Source organism: Plectrocnemia conspersa, unplaced genomic scaffold (assembly GCF_051122295.1).
Source record: "Plectrocnemia conspersa isolate PC_06_02 unplaced genomic scaffold, ASM5112229v1 ptg000005l, whole genome shotgun sequence".
NCBI classification, from domain to species: domain Eukaryota; kingdom Metazoa; phylum Arthropoda; class Insecta; order Trichoptera; family Polycentropodidae; genus Plectrocnemia; species Plectrocnemia conspersa.
The window spans coordinates 32088891-32107876 of record NW_028277169.1 but is presented as its reverse complement, the minus strand read 5'-3'; the positions used below and the strand labels follow the sequence as shown (position 1 = coordinate 32107876).

Here is an 18986-nt window from a genome sequence, read left to right as displayed (position 1 = left end):
CTAGCAATCTTATGCCTCCTCTTCACTCTCGAAGTTGCCCGAGGCGAAGTAGCGTTCCACACTCTCATGCGACTTCGAGAGGATTTCATACACGCGCGCGCTCTCCGACGTGGATGACTTCCACTGCTTTGTGCGATTTATATGCGTGTATAACGATAAACATATGCGTGATTTGAACACAAAAGTATAAAAACAATGGAGAAAAAAAATAAATAATGTGAAAAAAACAAAAAAATACATTTTATTCATCATTTATTTATTATAAACATATTTATACTTTACACACAGTGAAAAAGTATATGCTCTGTAAGATAAGATTTTCTTTTAAATGCTTTTCCACATTTTTCACATTCAAAATTGCGAGCTTTAGAATGAATGTACATATGTCGTGTAAGTTCGGTTTGAAATTTAAATGCTTTTTCACATTTCTTACATTCAAAGTCACGAACATCACTGTGGGTAATCATATGTGTATATAGTCTACTTCTAAATCTGAATGCTTTTCCACATTTTTCACAATCAAAGTCAGGAGTGTAACTATGAGTTGTCATATGATTTGAAAGATATTTTTTGGTTTTGAATGTTTTATCACATTTTCCACAACCATTTTCATGCACACTTTGCACATGTTGTGAAATTTCGCCTTTAAGTTTGAATGTTTTACCACATTCATCGCATTCAAAGACACGTAGATCACTATGAGTTTCCATATGCAATGAAAGATCCATTTTAGTTTTGAATGCTTTTCTACATTTTTCACATTTAAAATCACGAGTATTGCTATGAACTATATGTGGAAATAGTCTGTTTTTGTATTTAAATGTTTTTCTTGTTTCATTGCGTTTTTCTTTTTTCTGTATCTAAAAATGAAATTATGTTTCTCGGATAAATTGAAAATAATCAAATACATAGAAATTAAATTAGATTATTACTTGCGTTGTCACTTCAGCATTAGAGATTTTCTGAGATAAAATGTCCACTCGATTCATATTATTTTTAAGTATATCTTTAACATCGTGCATTTCTGAAATCATATTATAAGCAATTTAAATATATTCAAATGTAACATTATATAAATATATATAACCTATTTCAAACAAGTCATCTTCATCGCCTATAGATGTTTCGTTACAGCTGTTGGATTCGGATTTTACATGTTCTAACTAGAACAGAAATAATAGTATTAAAAATCATAAATGTGTTTATGTTACATATTAAGGTTGGCGCACACGTAACTGCAAGCTTGACAAGCATGCATGATCAATCTTTTTGTAAAAGCATGCTTAAACTTCTAGGCGAAATGCTTTTGCAAAATTATCCTTTAGACGCTCCAGCATGCTTGTACAAAAGTCCTTGTCAAACTTGCAATTACATGGGTGCCCACCTTTACATTTTATTTACCTCAACTTTACATTTAACTGTGTCAACTAAATCAAATGTTTCATTGTCATTTTCAATATCAGGTTCTACAATAATAAAAATAAATATGTAGTTTAAGTATCTTTGAAGATAAAGAATATTAAATACAGCGAAAAATAAATAAGGCATGTTAAATCAACGTCATGGAACAGTTTGGTTATTAATAAAATGATTTCGAATGACATTTTTCATAAAACGATTCTCTTCATATTTGTTTGTAAAACTCAAAGATAAAAATATACGTGCGCTGAGCAATAAAATCAAAATTAAAATGTAGTGTAATCAATTCTGCCATCATTTGAATAGTTTGATAAAAATTAATCTAGGGAAGCTTGAAGATAGGCATAGCTTGTATTTGAAATACCTTGTGCTATCTGTTGTTGTATAGTACTGCTGTTTTTTATTTCCTTCGCCAGTTTAAGAACTCCTAGTTGAAACTCTATAACTTGATCGTCAACGAAATTGTCTAGTACCGGAATTAAGCTGTTAAAAAATGAAATGTGTCTGTTGATTGTTCCAACTTGAGATGGGAAAGAATCCATAATTCTCATCATTTTAACGTCCCTGGGAGATAACTTCGAAATCGATTGTCTTTTAGATAGGGGTTTATTGAGATGGAATGATGGTTTTCGTGTTTGAACTACTTGTGCTTCATTGTTTTGATTCAAAGAGTCGCTAGATTGCATGGAACTTCCGTCTTCATCGACACAATCTTCTTCGTTAGTTTCTGACTCGCTTATACTAGTGACTGTTTTATTTGTCTTTGCAGTTTTTTTAAGAAACGACAGTTGTCTGTAGTATACATAAGGTTTGGCAGTTTTAGCTCCACTTCCCGACATCTTTTGGCCTTCTATTTTTTTTTCAGACTTCAAGAAAGTGTCCCTTATGTACGTCCATTTTTTAATTGTCTTCTTGGCTGTAACAATAAAAATAAAATTATTAATATAATCAATATTTTTAACAATGGAAATTGAATATTGAAAAGCGTTTCGATTCCTTTTAGGCAAAGTTGCCAATGTATTTGTTTATTCGTACCTTTACTTTTTTTGTATAAAGTATTTGACTCGACACCAGTCGATTTTATAAAATTATTTTTCACTATTTGTTTTGTTTTTATTTTTAACACGGAGTTATTTTATTGTTACACCTGCTATGACTGAAGTTCTTAGAATTTGTTTGTCTCAATTTTGGAGAGGCTTGCCTATATAGTATTATCTTTATTTTATGTAAATTTAATTAACATAAACCCATAATATAAAATTTATGCTTTTATTTAGATTGCAAATTTAATTTAAAACTTGTATATTATCAGATAATCCTTCAGTCAATTACTCTTAAATTTTTGTTGTAAAAAATTGATTTAGTGATTTTTTAACTCTTTAGCATCAGTTCACGCGAAAACGTTGTATGTTTTAATTTTTTATTTTCATTTTAATTAATTAATTATTTTTAAATTTTAATTTAAATAAAAAAAATAGTACAACTATTTAGTTTAAAAAAAAAGGGGGGCCCGATCAACATGTTTGCCTATGGGGTCGATTCAGGATGTGGGCGCCATGCTCGACGCTATGGAATATTTTACATGAAGAATTTAAACCAATATCAACTACAACACAATGGGAAGAAATCGCAAAGGGCTTTGAACGAAAGCTTATTTTCTACATTTTATAGACGATATTAACGGAAAGCATATACAGACCCAAAAACCTGAACAAAGCAGATTTTTATATTTTAATTACAAGGTTTATTATTCTCTTGTGCTACTTGCAATAGTAGATTTAAAATATAGATAGTTCTTATGGAAAAAATTGCGATTTACATTTTTGGAAGAAACTAAATGACGGTTCCCTGTGAATGCGTGAACGAGTCTGAGATAGGGTGCCCTCTGTACTTGTAGGAGATGAAGCACTTGCTCTGCATAATAACCTATTACGTCCATTACATCCACACATAGATGGACATAAAAATATTTTCAATTATCACTTGAGCCGAGCTAGAAGTATGTTTTAGTGGAGTATTCTACAAAGGTTGATTGACACTTCAACTTCTTCAACTCTAATGTTATGTCAGTAATGAACAATTTGCGAAACGAGTGAAGTGTACGTGGAGAGATACAAGACAATAATAGTCGCTCAACATTTGCTGATTATTTTGTAACTCCTGAGGGTTCTACACCGTGATAAAAAGAATACATTTCATTTTTAGTAATAATAAACCTTTCTACTTGCCATATTCTTGTCTTTTCTTTTCATCCCAAGTCTCGAAATCTGGATAAATCTTTATTAAAATTTCTTTCCACGAATTTTGCGTAGCAACTTTAGTTTTGTAATTGTCCAACGATTTATCCCACAAATTCGCTCGTTGTTCAATCAATGAAATAAACAGTTTGATCGATATCGGAAATTCGCTCTCCATTTTGACAAGCAATTAATACATCTGTCGGCGCACGACTGCGAGTTCGAGGGACAACTTTGTTCATGTGAACGAGACAATATAAAAATAAACGCCAATACATCACTTATTCCATAAAATCGTTTCGAGATTTCCCGAACTTCAGTGGCAAGTTCGATTACTATACGGGAATATTTTTTCTCGAATACAGTATTTTTACCGCATGGCCTCTGTGTGAACAATTTAATGGAAAATTCACTGTCACTGTTCTATTCGATAAAATCTCGTATGCGGTAAACGGGAAAAATATAGCCGTGTGAACACTGCCTAGCGCAGTTGACAGATAGATGTCAAAATTTGAATTTTGGTCTAAATATGAAGGAATTTTGAGCAGAACATGAAATTGTCAATCTTCCTACACTTTAAGACAAATAAAAACATCTGACGTGTTTCAAAATGGATTAAAAATATATAAAAACAGTTATAAAACGATTTAATGCTTTGGAAACAATAAAATCGATTGACATAATTTAGTTTTACAGCCGTCAAAAGTTTTGCAGTTTGGTCATAATATTAAATAATTTTGAGCAGATATTGAAGTAAGAGAAATTAAAAATGTTTTAAATAATAATATAACTTGCTAAAAATTTGAAATTAAACTTTTTGGTTTTGCTGTAAATACAAAGTTTTACAGCAAAAAATTATAGCGCAGACTCCCATTTTTTTCACTTTTAATAGTTGCATTTTGAGTCGTTTTTACAGTATTTGTTTTGAATAAATAAATGTGCATTTTGTTTTCATGTGTTTCAAATATATTCATAGTTTGAGCAATATGAACATTATTTCGTATCGCTCATTATTATTGGACGTCGATTTAAAAGCTGTAGGGGCTCTTTTTATACATATGTATTTATTTATGTTTATTATGGCCAAACTTGGAGGCACTCTGGTAACACTGACGTGATGGACACTCTTCTTGTGGAAACTCTGGCGGGCTCGCACGCCGGTGTGGACCCGCGCCCCGTTCACTTGTAAACAACGTGTAGCTGTAATAACTACTACAGCGGCTCTGTGTCTAATTGCCACCCGTCACCTCCCGTTGCCAAAAAGTAATTAAGCAAATTGTAAAAAAATGGATGCGAAATTTGCTGCACAAACTATACTTACGGAACAGCAAATGTTTGTAGCCCAACAACATCAGTCCGCAAAAACTAATAAGAACAATAAGTTGATCGCAAAATTCATGGACTCAATGTATGGACTGCGATGGTACGCGGCTCGATTTAGCTCGATTTAGCCGACTCGCTTCAGCACTGATCATCAAGGAAACTGAGCACTCAGATATTAAATACGGTTTTGAGAAGTTGAAGACGAGGCGTTCCATTGGGTCTGATTTGGTTTCCGATTTCATTTCGAAGTCAGTCTCACTGCTTTAACCAGTTCAACGCCAAGCAAATTTCTATGAATTTGCTCTGTAGGCCACCATTTTCAACCCTTTAAATTATTATGAAAGAGGAACATTATTTACCTGGAAAATCACTGTTTACTTTCCTTTTTATTAATTTTAACATAAAAGTGAAAAAAAAGCACAGAAATAACAAGTTTTAAAAACCACTGTCAGGGCTGCCACACACAAATATTATATGTAATTTATATTGTATATGGTTTATATTATATGTTTTTGGTTGTTTTTAATATTTGTATGGGACACGATAATTTCCGTTATTTTAATCAAAATCTTTTATCAAAATGGCGGCTACTTCATGTATTTAAAAAATTTCAACTTTGTCAAAAAAAATTTAAAAAAAGTAAATATGGCTATAATGGAATAATATAAACAAAAACAAAATTCAAATTCAAAAAATGTTTTTTTTTTACAAAAAATTGTGTTTTTTTTATCATTTAAAAAAAATATTGTAGCAGCCCTAACAACGTCTGTATGCTCGATCGTAAATAATAAAAGAATGGTTCAAAAATTGCACATTTTAACGATCACATTCTATTTAATAGATGTCTCTGTATTAAATTAACGAAAAAAAAATCAATTTTATTAATAAATGTGTCCGTAATAACATTTGCGTGCCTGCACGCGCTGGCGTTTGACGGTCCGACAGCTTTGGCGTGCAGGCACGTCACTGGCGTCTAAAGGGTTAAAACGTGTTTTTGATCTAATTTTCATGACGTCATCATTTCATGATTTTTGAAAATGCACAAGTCACCCCCACTCATAAAAAGGGTGACAAATTGTGCATGAAGAACTACAGACCAGTTTCAGTGTTGTCAGCTCCTGCTAAATTGTTCAAAATAATTATCCGTAGATACGCCTTCAATCACTTTCGGCATGATTTGTTGGACCAATCACATGGTTTTGTCCCGCCCGTTCCACTTTCACTAACATTCTGTCTTTCGCCAAAATGGTGACAAAATCTCTCGATGCGGGAATTCAAGTAAACGTCGTATAAACAGATTTTGAAAAGGCCTTCGACAAAATTTGTCATTGATTATCATTAAAAAAAATTGTAGTTAATCTTGAGTTATTTGAGCGATCATAGACAGTTTGTAACCTATGGCCGATTGTCGAAAGAGTATTTCACGATTGTCCAGAGGGAGTTCCTTAAGGATTCAACCTAGGCCTTTTGCTGCTATTAATACGGCAGTTGCAAATTTAAGTTTTCTTCTGTATGCAGTGTTTTAAAATGGAATAAATGCATTTGATCTGTTGCGAACTCCTCTCTACAGAATGATTTAGATTAGCGATTTATCAGTTGCAATTGAGCCTAATGAATTATTTTTCGTTATTATTATTTTGTTTTATTAAACATTATTATTAAAATTATTGTGAAAAAAAAAACAAAAAACATTTTACTTATCATTTATATATTATTTACATATTTATACTTTTAACCACAGTGAAAAGTTATATGCTTTGTAAGATAAGATTTTGTTTTAAATGCTTTTCCACATTTTTCACATTCAAAATCGCGAGCTTTGGAATGAATGTGCATATGTCGCGTAAGTTCTGATTTAAATTTGCATGCTTTTCCACATCTGTCACATTCAAAGTTACGAGCATCGCTGTGAGTTTTCATATGTGCTGAAAGCAAACTTTTAGTTTTGAATGCTTTTCCACATATTTTACATTCAAAGTCACGAACATCACTATGGGTAATCATATGTGTTAATAGTCTACTTTTAAATCTAAATGCTTTTCCACATTTTTCACAATCAAAGTCACGAGCGTCACTATGAGTTTTCATATGATTTGAAAGATGTTTTTTTGTTTTAAATGTTTTATAACATTTTTCACATTTTACACAACCATTTCCATGCACACTTTGCACATGTTGTGAAATTTCGCCTTTAATTTTGAATGTTTTACCACATTCATCGCATTCAAAAAAACGAAGATCACTATGAGTTGCCATGTGCAACGAAAGATAAATTTTAGTTTTGAATGCTTTTCCACATTTTTCACATTTAAAATCACGAGTATTACTATGAACTAGCATATGCGCTGAAAGTCTGCTTTTAAATTTAAATGATTTTCCACATTTATTACACTCACATTTATAAGAATCACTATGCATAAAAACAGCATCATGTTTTTCTTTTTTCTGTATCTAAAATTGAAATTGCATTTCTCGGATAAGTTGTAAATAATCAAATACATAGAAAAAACATAAGTTTATTACTTGCGTCGTCACTGCAACATTAGAAATTTTCTTTGATAAAATGTCCACTAGATTCGTATTAATTTTAATTGTATCTTTTACATCGTGGTTTTCTGAAATCATATTATAAGCAATTTAAATATATTCAAATGTCACACAACATAAATATGTATAACCTATTTCAAAGAAGTCATCTTCATCGTTTATAGATGTTTCATTACTGCTGTTATATTCGCATTTTACATTTTCTAACTTGAACGGAAAAAAATAGTATTAAAGACCTTAAATGTGTTATAAATGTTGCATGTTACGTTTTATTTACCTCAACTTTACATTTAATTGTGTCAACTGAAGCAGATGTTTCTTTGTCATTTTCAATATCAGGTTCTGCAAAGACAAAGTTCAATATTAAAAAGAAATATCTAGTTTAAGCATTTTTAACACTAAGAAGACATGCGAAATCCATATTACGGAACAGTTCAGTTATTAATAAAATGGTATTGATTGACATTTTCTTATAAAATGATTTACCTTATATTTATGTTATAGAGATGCATGACATTCGAAAAATACAAATGAAGAAAGTTTGGGGTTTATAAAATGGCTTCCGATTGCATACAAGTACTTTTTTTCACAAAAGGTAGAAAAATTGCACATTGTTTTAACAGAGGTCCTTTCTGGCTCCCAATGTCTTATGCTATATTAATATCCTTTTTGACAGAAAATTCTATGACAAAATTTTATATACATATGTATTTTAATAATTATAATTTTTTTATTCTATTTTTTTCTTTTTATGTAATATAAATTTTTAACAAACGGACATCACCATTAGAGCATTGCCATTCTCGTATTAACTGAGGCGGGGCAAATTGTGGGATGCATCCTAGTGGTGCCCGTATACCCTCACTACAACATTGTTTCTAAAAGTGTGTCAGTATTTCAAACTTTCATATAAAAATTACAATATTTTGTTATAAAATAGGAATAACAAGCATTTTACCAATTTTGTTTGTAAAGGAAATATTAATATTATAATTACGTAAAATTGAAAAATAACACTAATAATTATAATACTTATTGTCACTATATTTGTAATCTAGATTTTTTATATATAACCAAAATAATACGTATATTAAAATAGTTTAAATAAAATTAAATAATTATTTTTACATAAGTAAATCGGCATCTAAGAGTCCTAATTACTAGCAGGACAGTATATTATTTTTACGTTGAACAACAAATTGATTTATTGCTGTCATTGCAGCGAACTTTTGATTTCCTGCCTTTTTTTATTTTGTACCATATGTACGAACGGACTAAAAGGTTTTGTGTATACGTTTTTCTTTGTATTCCAAAATACACACAAAAATAAAGACATATTTCAACACAAATAACTATTTTAAATTATCAACTGATAATCATTACATACGCGCAACCTTTTATTACAGAATTACATAAAATATGAATTAAATAATATTATTTATTAAAAATATGTGACATAAACCATGGAATATGGGGTCATTTATTGTCCCCCCCCCCTTTTCCCATGCTGTGTTAAGGACACGATTTACATCCTTTCCCGACGGTAGTTAAACAGATTCGAAATAAACAATTTCACAGCAAATAAACAAATTCAATAACAAAGACGAGATTGATATATCTTTTTATTCTAGGCACAATATTTTATTTAACACCCAATTTATTGAATATATATTGTGCGAAAACACAATTGAAAATAATAAAATAGATGACATAATACCAATTTTGACATTACGAACAAATGCCATTCTAACTCGGTTGACAGATAAACGTCAAATTTGTATTTTGGTCCAAATATGAAAGAATTTTGAGCATAATGTAAAACTGGAAAAATAAATATTTATTTAAAAAATTATATTTTAGTACTAAATATTTGAGTAGGTTTTACAAATGTGTATTCAGTTTATATACTTTAATATTTGGCCGATGGATGGTGACGAGTGGCAATTAGACACAGATTGGGCCGCTACAGTAATATTTTATTGAAGTTTATAATACTTACATGTTGTACTGCATGCAATGTGTGATCAACGGACGATACACGGCCGTACGTCAAACTCCCGTTAAGTTTTGCCAAATAATGCGCTGCCCTCCACAGCTACCACCACTTCAGTGATAATAGAGTGCCGTCTAGTTTTAACCATAATGGGTTCGCGATCGCTGTTTTACGGCGTTCGAGAATGTCCCTGTTTGACATGCAGTCGGCTCCGGTCGGACCGCGCCGAACTTGATAAAACTTACACACAATCTCATGTGTTTTGGATTCAAACCTAAGGTTGCGTTTACTTTGCGCGCAACTACTCGCGCAACTATTTCGCCAAAAAACACACCCTTCCGATTTTCACGGAGTGAAACGGCGCGAAAGAAGGTGAGCCGTCAGTTTGGGCGAGTCTGTCGAGAATTCTGTATTTGAACAAAAAAAAAAAACGAAGCAAATTCAACGCTGGTGAAGTCTATGCTATCCCATAAAAACGAATGATTTGTATACGATTCGATGATGCGGATTATATATTAATACTCCTGATTCATTCCCTCAAGCCCAAAAAGTATTGTCACGTTCACACTGCGCGCAACAGGGGCAGCGAGTAAAACCAACTGGAAGGTGACTCGCGCAATAAGTTTCGGCGTGAAGGCCACGTCTACACTAAGCGAGTTTTAACTCGCAAAATAGTTACGCGGCTAGTTGCGCGTAATGTAATCGCAACTTAAGAACTAACCAGTCCGCGTATCGCTACACGCAACAATCATTAAGACCTAAAATTGACCTAAAACTGTGTTGGCTATTATATTGATTTGTTGCGCCATATTTCTGTTATTTTAATAACAACAATCATACTCCAGCCAAATTAGATAACAATACTACATACTTAAAAGAAAAGGTAAATATATGTAAAAAAATGTCTTAGAGATTTTTTTAATGTTATTAATTGAAAATTTATTAATATTTACAACTCTAATAATATTTAAAAACTCTGTTTTTATATATATGAACTTCAATTGTATAATGCATTAATGGATTAATCTAGACTCTAGAGCAGTGCTTTCCAAACTGAACTAAAATATGAACATGTATGTATGTATTAATAGTAATTAATAATGTAAAATAAAAATGTTGACAACAAAACATGTTTTTTATTCAGGGGGGCCGCGGATTATTTTTTTCAGATTTAGGGGAACGTTGCATGAAAAGTTTGGGAAACACTGCTCTAGAGACATGATAGGCACGTGTATAGATACAGGGCCGACTTTGGCAACTGTGGAGCCCTAGCTTAGAATAAAGCGTGAGTCTCTCCCAAAAAAGGTTGTACAACGAATACAAAATGTATTCAATAATATATAAAATACATTAAAATAGTATAGTAATTCCAAATAGAATTTTAATATAAGCAGTTTGACATTTTGATTCTTCAAAATCACATGTAAATTAATTGTGTATAAATCATGCAAAGCAACTAAACTACACAAACTGTACAAAATCGTTTGTAATCTCCAATATCAAAGTAATAAATTTTAAAAGTATATATTATGCCGACGGATGGCACTTAGAGACAGATTGAGTCGCTGCAGTGCCGAACAGAAAATAAAAAGATCAGTATCCCGCTAATTTCATGTCATGCTTCAAATTATTTCATATTTGGACCAAAAATGAAATCCGTTTTGTGTTTTTTGACGTCTGTCAACCCGTCAACGCAGTAGTGTTACAATGGCATTCCCGCAGTACTTTAAAACTGGTATTATGTCAATTTATTTTATTATTTTGATTGCGTTGAAGCATAGACCTCGCGCTTTAACTAGCTTTGAAACCGTTTTTGATAGCTTCAAAACCATCTTGAAACGCATCAATTGTGTTCATTCGAAATGCGCACTGTTGTTTATTGGCGGGTCAATTCGACTGACCGTAATGTTTAAAAAAAATTCTCCTATTTGTATAATTTTGTTGATTAGTAGATTTTAGAAGGACGATATAATATATAACTTTAGTGTCTGAATTAAATATTTATTTTTAATATTTAATCTTTGCAGAGCCTGATATAGACAATAACAAAGAAACATTTGATTCTGTTGACATAATTAAATGTAAAGTTGAGGTAAATAAAATGTAACATGATACACTTGAAAAACATTTATGATCTATGCTGTTCTTCTTTTCTAGTTTGAAGATGTAAAATGCGAATATGACAGCAGCGAAGAAACTTATATAGACAATGTAGACGACATGATGGAAATAGGTTAAACATATTTATATTTTTATGCTATTACATTTTATTATAGTACTTCAATTATTGATTGTAATGATTTAAGAAATGCACGATGTTAAAGATAATATACGTAAAATCGATACAATAGGAGAAGACATTTTATATAACCATATTTCTAATGTCGAAATGGCAACGCAAGTAATTACCAAATATATTTGGATTTTATGTATTTGAACTCATCCTGATTATAAATTTTGAATTTTAGCAACGAGAAAAAGAAATATGTTCGAATGTTCAACATATACCTTGTGAAAATAGTAAATTTGCCTGTAACAAATGTGGAAAAACATTCAAAACCAAAAGCAAGTTTTCGGCGCATATGAAAACTCATAATGATGCACGTAACTTTCAATGTGAAACTTGTGGTAAAACATTCAAAACTAAAACCAAAGTTGTAGCACATAGAAAAAGGCATAGTGATGATCGTAACTACAAATGTGAAAAATGTGAAAAAGCATATAAATTTAAACCAGAACTCTCGCGACATATGCACGTTCATTCCGACGCTCGTGATTTTAAGTGTGAAATATGTAGTAAAACATTCAAAATGAATCGAAATCTTTCATATCATATGAAAACGCATACTGACGTTCGTCAATTTGAATGTCAAAAGTGTGGTAAAACGTTCAAAAGTAAAGCCACGCTCTTAACGCATATGCACACTCATACCGACACTCGTGCCTTTAAATGTGAAAAATGTGAAAAATCATACAAATTTCATTATCAACTTTTACAACACATGAATACTCATACTGACATTTGTAGCTTTCATTGTGAAAAATGTGGCAAGTCATTTAAAATGAAATATTTACTTGCACAACATATCAAAATTCATAATGACGCTCGTAACTTTGAGTGTGAAATATGTGGAAATGCATTCAAATTTAAACTGGGACTTTTGCGACATCTTCAAACTCATAACGATGTTTGTAACTTTAAATGTGAAAAATGTGGTAAAGCATTTAAAGACAAAAACTATCTTTCAAAGCATATGAAAAATTGTAGTAATGCATATTATAATGTTTTTCGTTGCGAAAAATGTAATAAAACATTTAAAAGTTCACAACATTTGAAATATCATTATGATGCATGTGACTTTGCAGCTTATAAATGTGGTAAAGAGGTAACAACTTATTATTAGTAATTATAATTAATAATTTATGTATTAGAATACTTTAACTGTTATATCTTCTTTTTAAAATCCTAAGATATGCTGATATTTAAAAAAGAGCTATCATCAAATTACCAAGAGTATTTCAATGGTGTGCTACTTATTTTGATGTGAAACTTAAATGACATTGAGAATAAATAGAATAGGTATTTCAAACCAAGAACTGATAATGCTAATGAAGAACTAACTGTATTAAGAAATTTATCACATACCAAATCTCTACTATTATTATCTACACTTCTTATTCTGATTCCATGTCCAATTTCAGACGTTATCCTCAATGAGTATTCTTCACAGTCCTCTGGTGCACGAAATATATTTTTTGCTGTCATCTCTGTCCATAGGCAGTCACCTGGGGCGCCAAAAAACAAAATAAAAGCTTAATATTTCCTTTAAAAATTTTCAAACAATGTTAAGAAATCTAAAATTTCTTTATGAGCGTACATGCAAGAGCGTGCACACGGCCAGAGACCATTAAGAATAAGAGAACACTCAAAATTATTTTTAGAGCTAGCAGATGATGATTGTAAATAACCTACTTTTTATGTTGAACTAACTTATAAATTATTTTCAACGTGTCAATTGCACTGGGGTCCTAAAATCGCAATTTAATATTCAAAACTACAATATATATTATAATTTTTTTATAAATATTTATAGATAATAATTTTACATTCGTTAAAAAGGAATTGCACTAAAATGTAATAGTACATTTTTAATGTTAGCATAGCAAAGGGTTAAAAAATATTTTTTTAGTTCCCCTTATAGTAGGGCGACTCATGATAGTCTCGTAGTAACCATATATTTTACTCTGCACCTCATCGCTATTCTAATCACAGTTTGGTTAGGCACCATTATATTCTTTGTTCTGTGGTTACCATACAGTTGTTTTTGCTGCTTGTAATTAATTTGAATTACCATAAATTTAAAAATTATTTGTGGAAGATAATTGACGGTAAATTACCAATGGTGTATGATATTTAAATTATATCAGCAATGGTGTACGATATTTATATTATATCAGTACGATATTTAAATTATATGTTTTAAAAATGTAATGTGTGGGCTGGGAGCAACTTGGTTTCTACCCGAGGTGCTAAATAAGCTAGGTCCGGCCTTGTGCATATGCGTATATTTCGCAACCAAGACATTTTCTTTCTTAAGATCCATTTTTCTCTCAATATTTTTCATTATTGAGGTATTAAGAAGCTTATATTTTTAATCTTGGATCATGTGTCTGATTACTGTTAAAATAAATTCTTGTTTGCAAGAGAAATCGGTTATCTAAGACTTCATGAAACTTTTAGCATATATTTATAAAGTCACGTATCAAGCGCTTTTGTTATATCATTTGTATTTATTTTTCTTAAATTCCAGGTCTCGCATCTATACAATAGCACTGACCAGACATAGTAAAGATATAAGTGCTTATTTGCAAGACCTAGATTTGTGGAGACTGATTTAAGTTGACTGTTCTGGAGCCAATGCTGTTCATTAGCAACACATGGCGGCAGGGATGAACATTTGGCTTGGCATCCCGATGAAGAACAACTGCCAGTCAGGGTGTACCAACGGCCCAGTGCCATTCGGTAATTTCTTAACATGTACTATATTACAACGTAAATAAATCTTCTGCAGCGACTAACCGGTGTTTCATTGCCAAACGGCGACCACCCATTTGCCATTTTTTTTATTAAAATTCCTAGTGCATTTATATTACTCCATGTTACACAACAAAAAATTAATGTTTCATACCATAAACGCAGTATCAAGTTCTCAAGTATGTATGTATACCTTTTCGAGTATTATGACGTAATCTTTAGTATTTATCGTTATTTAGCATTTCAAGTGTTAAGTAATATCAAGTCGACTAAAATGTGGTTTAGGTTTTTTGTCTGTCGTACCATAAGTTATCATCTTATGTTATGTAAATTATGTCTGGTAATAGCTTGAATGTCTTAATTGTATGCATGTAATCTAATTATAATATCGCGCTCACAAAATAATGTTAATGTGTGATAAGGTACACTTTGCTAAGCTCACCTACGACATTAGTCGTGTTATCATGATGGGGAGTATGTTGACGCCAAGTTAGCATGACTGGCGTGCTCGTAAATATAGGTAAGTAAATAGTTTGCATTGCGGCACACAGTGGTGTCCGAATTATCTTATTCCGCGGGTCATTTTTTTTATTTTTGCAAATATTTCGAGGGCCAAAAATTCTCAGGTCGCTATAGTCGTGACCGTGAAATCCGACGAGCTCCTCATCTAATCATATCAGATCCTATTTTCCTGGCTGATAATTCAATGGCGTTAAAGGCCTCTATTAGTGCCTGTTGTAATCTCGCCACTATATCTATGTCATCAGCGCTGGCGAATATTTTTATCGATTTATTATACACACTACCGGTTATATCTAGTTTGGCATCTCGGATTACTTTTTCTAGGGCAAGTTGTTGAACAGATTGCACGCTAGAGCATCGCCCTTTTCTATGCTGTTGAGTGTCCGCAAAGTTTTTGATAGATCACTTTGTACTCTCACTTGGCATTTGCCATTTCTCATTGTGAGTTTCATCGAGGAGATTAGTTTTTTTGGTACAATCTACTGTGTATTCTTTAGATTATTTCACGCGTAAAAAATCGCGACGAAAAAAAACTACAAATTTTACAAAAAAAAATCAGTCGCAAAAAAGAGTATCGTGTCAAAAATAATATTAAATTACTTTAATTTGAATTATATTTTTGAGCTCATGTAATGAGTAATTGAAGTATTAATAGGGTGAGGCGCAAATTTAGTTTTTGCCAGGGGGGGCAAATAAATGTTCTAAATAAATAATAAAATATTTTAAAATATAATAAAACAAAATTGATGAAAACATAATGCAAATGATAAATGGACTAATTTTTTATTCATTGTCGAATTAGAAGAAAAAATATGAATTATTTAATTTTCTAGCTATTTATTCGCATCGTCTGTGCATTATGCAATTAAGGAATGGGTTTTTTTATGGAAAAATATATTTATACTACATAACTATAGTTATGTTAGTATAATTTAATAAAAGAAAATTTACAACATGGAAAAGGTTCATTAAAATATATTTGATTTAAAAAATGTGCCGTTTTATTATAAACTGTAAAAATATCTTACCGTCGAAAATGACTTGTATTCGTATATCCTAAATCTGGCAACCCTATCTTATCTCTCACTCACTCTCGTCACTTAAAACGCAAGCGAGCGAAAGGCACCGAACGCGCCTGGTACCAATGTAAATTTCTGTCTTTAAATGTAAATTATCAGTCCGTTTACATTTCACGGCGTCTTCAATATAGATATTTGCCTCTTTTGGTATTTGCAGTGTAGCAAAAATATTAGGGTCTTGGCTGAAACTGAAAAGCAATACTTAGTTTTAACCAGATTATTAAAAATGTAGTTATATATATCAGAAAGATGCAAAAAATCTATAGGTATCAAAAAAATTGAGCTCCCCCATTTTTACATCCTGGTCAAAATAAATTGATGTTAGGACAAAAAAATCACATCCGCATTGAGGTTATGATTTTGACGTCTATCTGTCAAATCTGAATTATTGCAATGGCGTTGCTGGTATTATGTCAATCCTTTGTATTAGTTTCAATCTAGGTTTCTTTATCTATGACACTCATCTCCCTAAAAATAAAAATGTCTTGGAAACTTTTGTTCCAGGACAAAAAAGGGAAAATTGCTATGAAATTTAAAAAAATAGGTTATCAAGAAAAATTTTTGCTCATAAACCATCATTTCAGCAGGAACTAAAATAAAAAGGTCATTTCGAAAATTTTCCTTTACCATTTGCTATGGGAACTCAAAAAAAAATTGGGCAAGAGAACAAAATTTAGAGGGGGTCGTCTAGTCACCTAATTTCACACGCCTTCCATAAATATATATATTTTTTATTTTGAATGCATGCTGCAAATTACTATGGCCAAAATACATTGAAAGTAAAACATCTCGCACAGAAAATACTGGTTATTTAAAGGTCTTTAATAAGATACATTCCGTGAATTGTGGAAATGCTGGATAACGAAGACTTGAATAAAATGTCATCGAAGAAAAAATTCCGCAGTAATATTATCTGTTTCAGAAAGAGCGATAAACTCGAATATGAATATATTATTACACCACGGAGCAGCAAAGCAAAAAGTATGACGCGTGCGTCATGGTCAGAGGGTGGAATAGACTGGTGCCCGCCGTAGAAGACAGACGTCATTTCGGCACTGCGGTTAAGCGATAGGAACTGACGAGACTCAACGAAAATTACCTTTAACAATATATTTTTATTTGAACTATTTTCTGTGAAATAAATAATTTTATCAAAGAAACAATTTTTTTATCAATTCTGGAATCAATTACAAGTAAATTTACTAGATTTTGTCTTCTAATTTTCCGACATAAAAGATATGGGCCTTTATATTAACCCAGCCGTGCCGGCGGGGTGACATGGATGCCCCAACTTATGAATTTTTCTTAAATAACTCGTTTGATATAAATATTACACATTTGAAACTTTTTGTATTTGTTTGAAATAAGTCACATAATAAAGTTTAACAATAATTATTACTTTTTTTCGATTACAAACATATAAAAATAATAAAAAACTTCGTTACTCGTTAGTATTACGTATGTGTGCTTTTGTATGTATGCGTAAGCGGACGCTGCGATCCCGTGAATTCCCCCACTCCGTGGCGCAGACAACAGTGCTACACAGAAAAATCACAGTACGCTTTGAACTGTTGCAGCGCGCGTATGTGCATTTTTGGCTTTCGTGCGATTTTTCTTCTTTGAATATTATTTATTTCTTTGTAAGTATTTCCACTGAATTAAATTCGCATTAGTGAATGAACTCTTTTTTGTGCTACTAAATTTAGTATACAAATAATTTTTCATGCTATTTTTCACCCGGTGTAGGTTTTTATTCAAATCATTTGAAATGGCAGAAGAATTCATTCCCGATGCAGAATTGCTTCGAATTTTACAAGGCTCGGATGAAAGTGATAACGATTCTGATAGTGATATTGACATTGAAGATAGCTGTAATATAACTGACGAAGAAGATTTTGTCGAGCATGAAAACAATGCAGACACGGCAGATGGAGAAGAAGAAAACTATGAAGGATTAATAGAAATCAATGATGGATTGACGTATGTATCAAAATCGGGATTGTCTTGGAAATCAAACCCTCCTAGACAGTCAAGAACCCGTATAGTAAATATTGTTAACGCTGCTTCTGGAATAGCCTCTGGTGTAGATTTTATTTCTATAAAAGATACATTCAAATTATTTTTCACAGAAGAAATGATGTTACACATTTGTAACGAGACAAATAAGCAAATAGACCGGGACAACAGTGAAAATATTAGAAAAAAAAAAATTTCTTTAATTACTATGGTCGAAATTGACGCTTTTATTGGAATTTTGCTTTCTTCCGGTAGGCTTAATGGCCGAAAAATTCAGTTTAAGGAACTGTGGACGACGAACGAATTATATAAACAATACTTTTATTCAGCTGCGATGGCAAGGGATAGATTTTCGGAAATGTTTAGTGTTGTTAGGTTCGACGATCGTTTAACAAGGAGAGAGAGAACTAATGCAAGTGGAGATAAGATGGAAGCATTCAAGTTTTTTTTTAATAAATTTGTGAGCGCATGCAAAAAAAATTATGTTCCCGGCACACACGTAACAATTGACGAAAGGCTGGCTGTTTATCGTGGAAATTGTACATTTCGAGTGTATATGAAAAGTAAACCGGGGCATTATGGTATTAAGATATGGGCAGCAGCAGATTCTCAAACTGCGTATACCTTGAATTTACAAATATACACTGGTCAGGTTGATAACAGAAGGGAAGTCAACCAGGGAGAACGAGTTGTGATGGATTTGATACAACCCTACTTTGGTTCAGGACGGGGAGTGACAACCGATAACTTTTTTACTTCTGTTCCATTAGCTCAAAAATTATTAAAAAAAAACATCACAATAACCGGGACACTTC

At 31.8% G+C, this 18986-nt stretch overlaps 2 protein-coding genes across 8 annotated transcripts; one reads left to right on the top strand and one right to left on the bottom strand.

Moving 5' to 3' along the window:
- Positions 1-920: 920 nt before the first annotated feature.
- LOC148235449 (uncharacterized) lies at positions 921-9402 on the bottom strand. Its single transcript, XM_088186084.1, has 9 exons — positions 9244-9402; positions 7804-7868; positions 7658-7733; positions 7503-7594; positions 7376-7430; positions 1784-2335; positions 1402-1466; positions 1088-1163; positions 921-1024 (listed from the first exon to the last, which is right to left on the bottom strand). The coding sequence occupies exons 1-9, from the start codon at positions 9269-9271 to the stop codon at positions 921-923; spliced, it is 1113 nt and encodes a 370-aa protein (XP_088042210.1). The 5' UTR covers positions 9272-9402.
- Positions 9403-11073: 1671 nt separating this feature from the next.
- LOC148235448 (uncharacterized) lies at positions 11074-14598 on the top strand. Of its 7 annotated transcripts, XR_015809511.1 has the most exons (8): positions 11074-11254; positions 11547-11611; positions 11677-11752; positions 11826-11920; positions 11988-12905; positions 12991-13142; positions 13222-13479; positions 14331-14598. XR_015809511.1 is itself a non-coding variant. In XM_088185630.1 (6 exons), exons 1-6 carry the CDS (start codon positions 11227-11229, stop codon positions 14348-14350), a joined length of 1194 nt encoding a protein of 397 aa, XP_088041756.1. In that variant the 5' UTR covers positions 11074-11226; the 3' UTR covers positions 14351-14598. The 7 variants fall into 7 exon arrangements, 4 of the variants coding, with proteins under 4 accessions (XP_088041756.1, XP_088041755.1, XP_088041757.1 ...); XR_015809512.1 differs by lacking the exon at positions 13222-13479 and having other exon boundaries at positions 12991-13099; XR_015809510.1 differs by having other exon boundaries at positions 13222-14598.
- The last annotated feature ends 4388 nt before the right edge of the window (positions 14599-18986 follow it).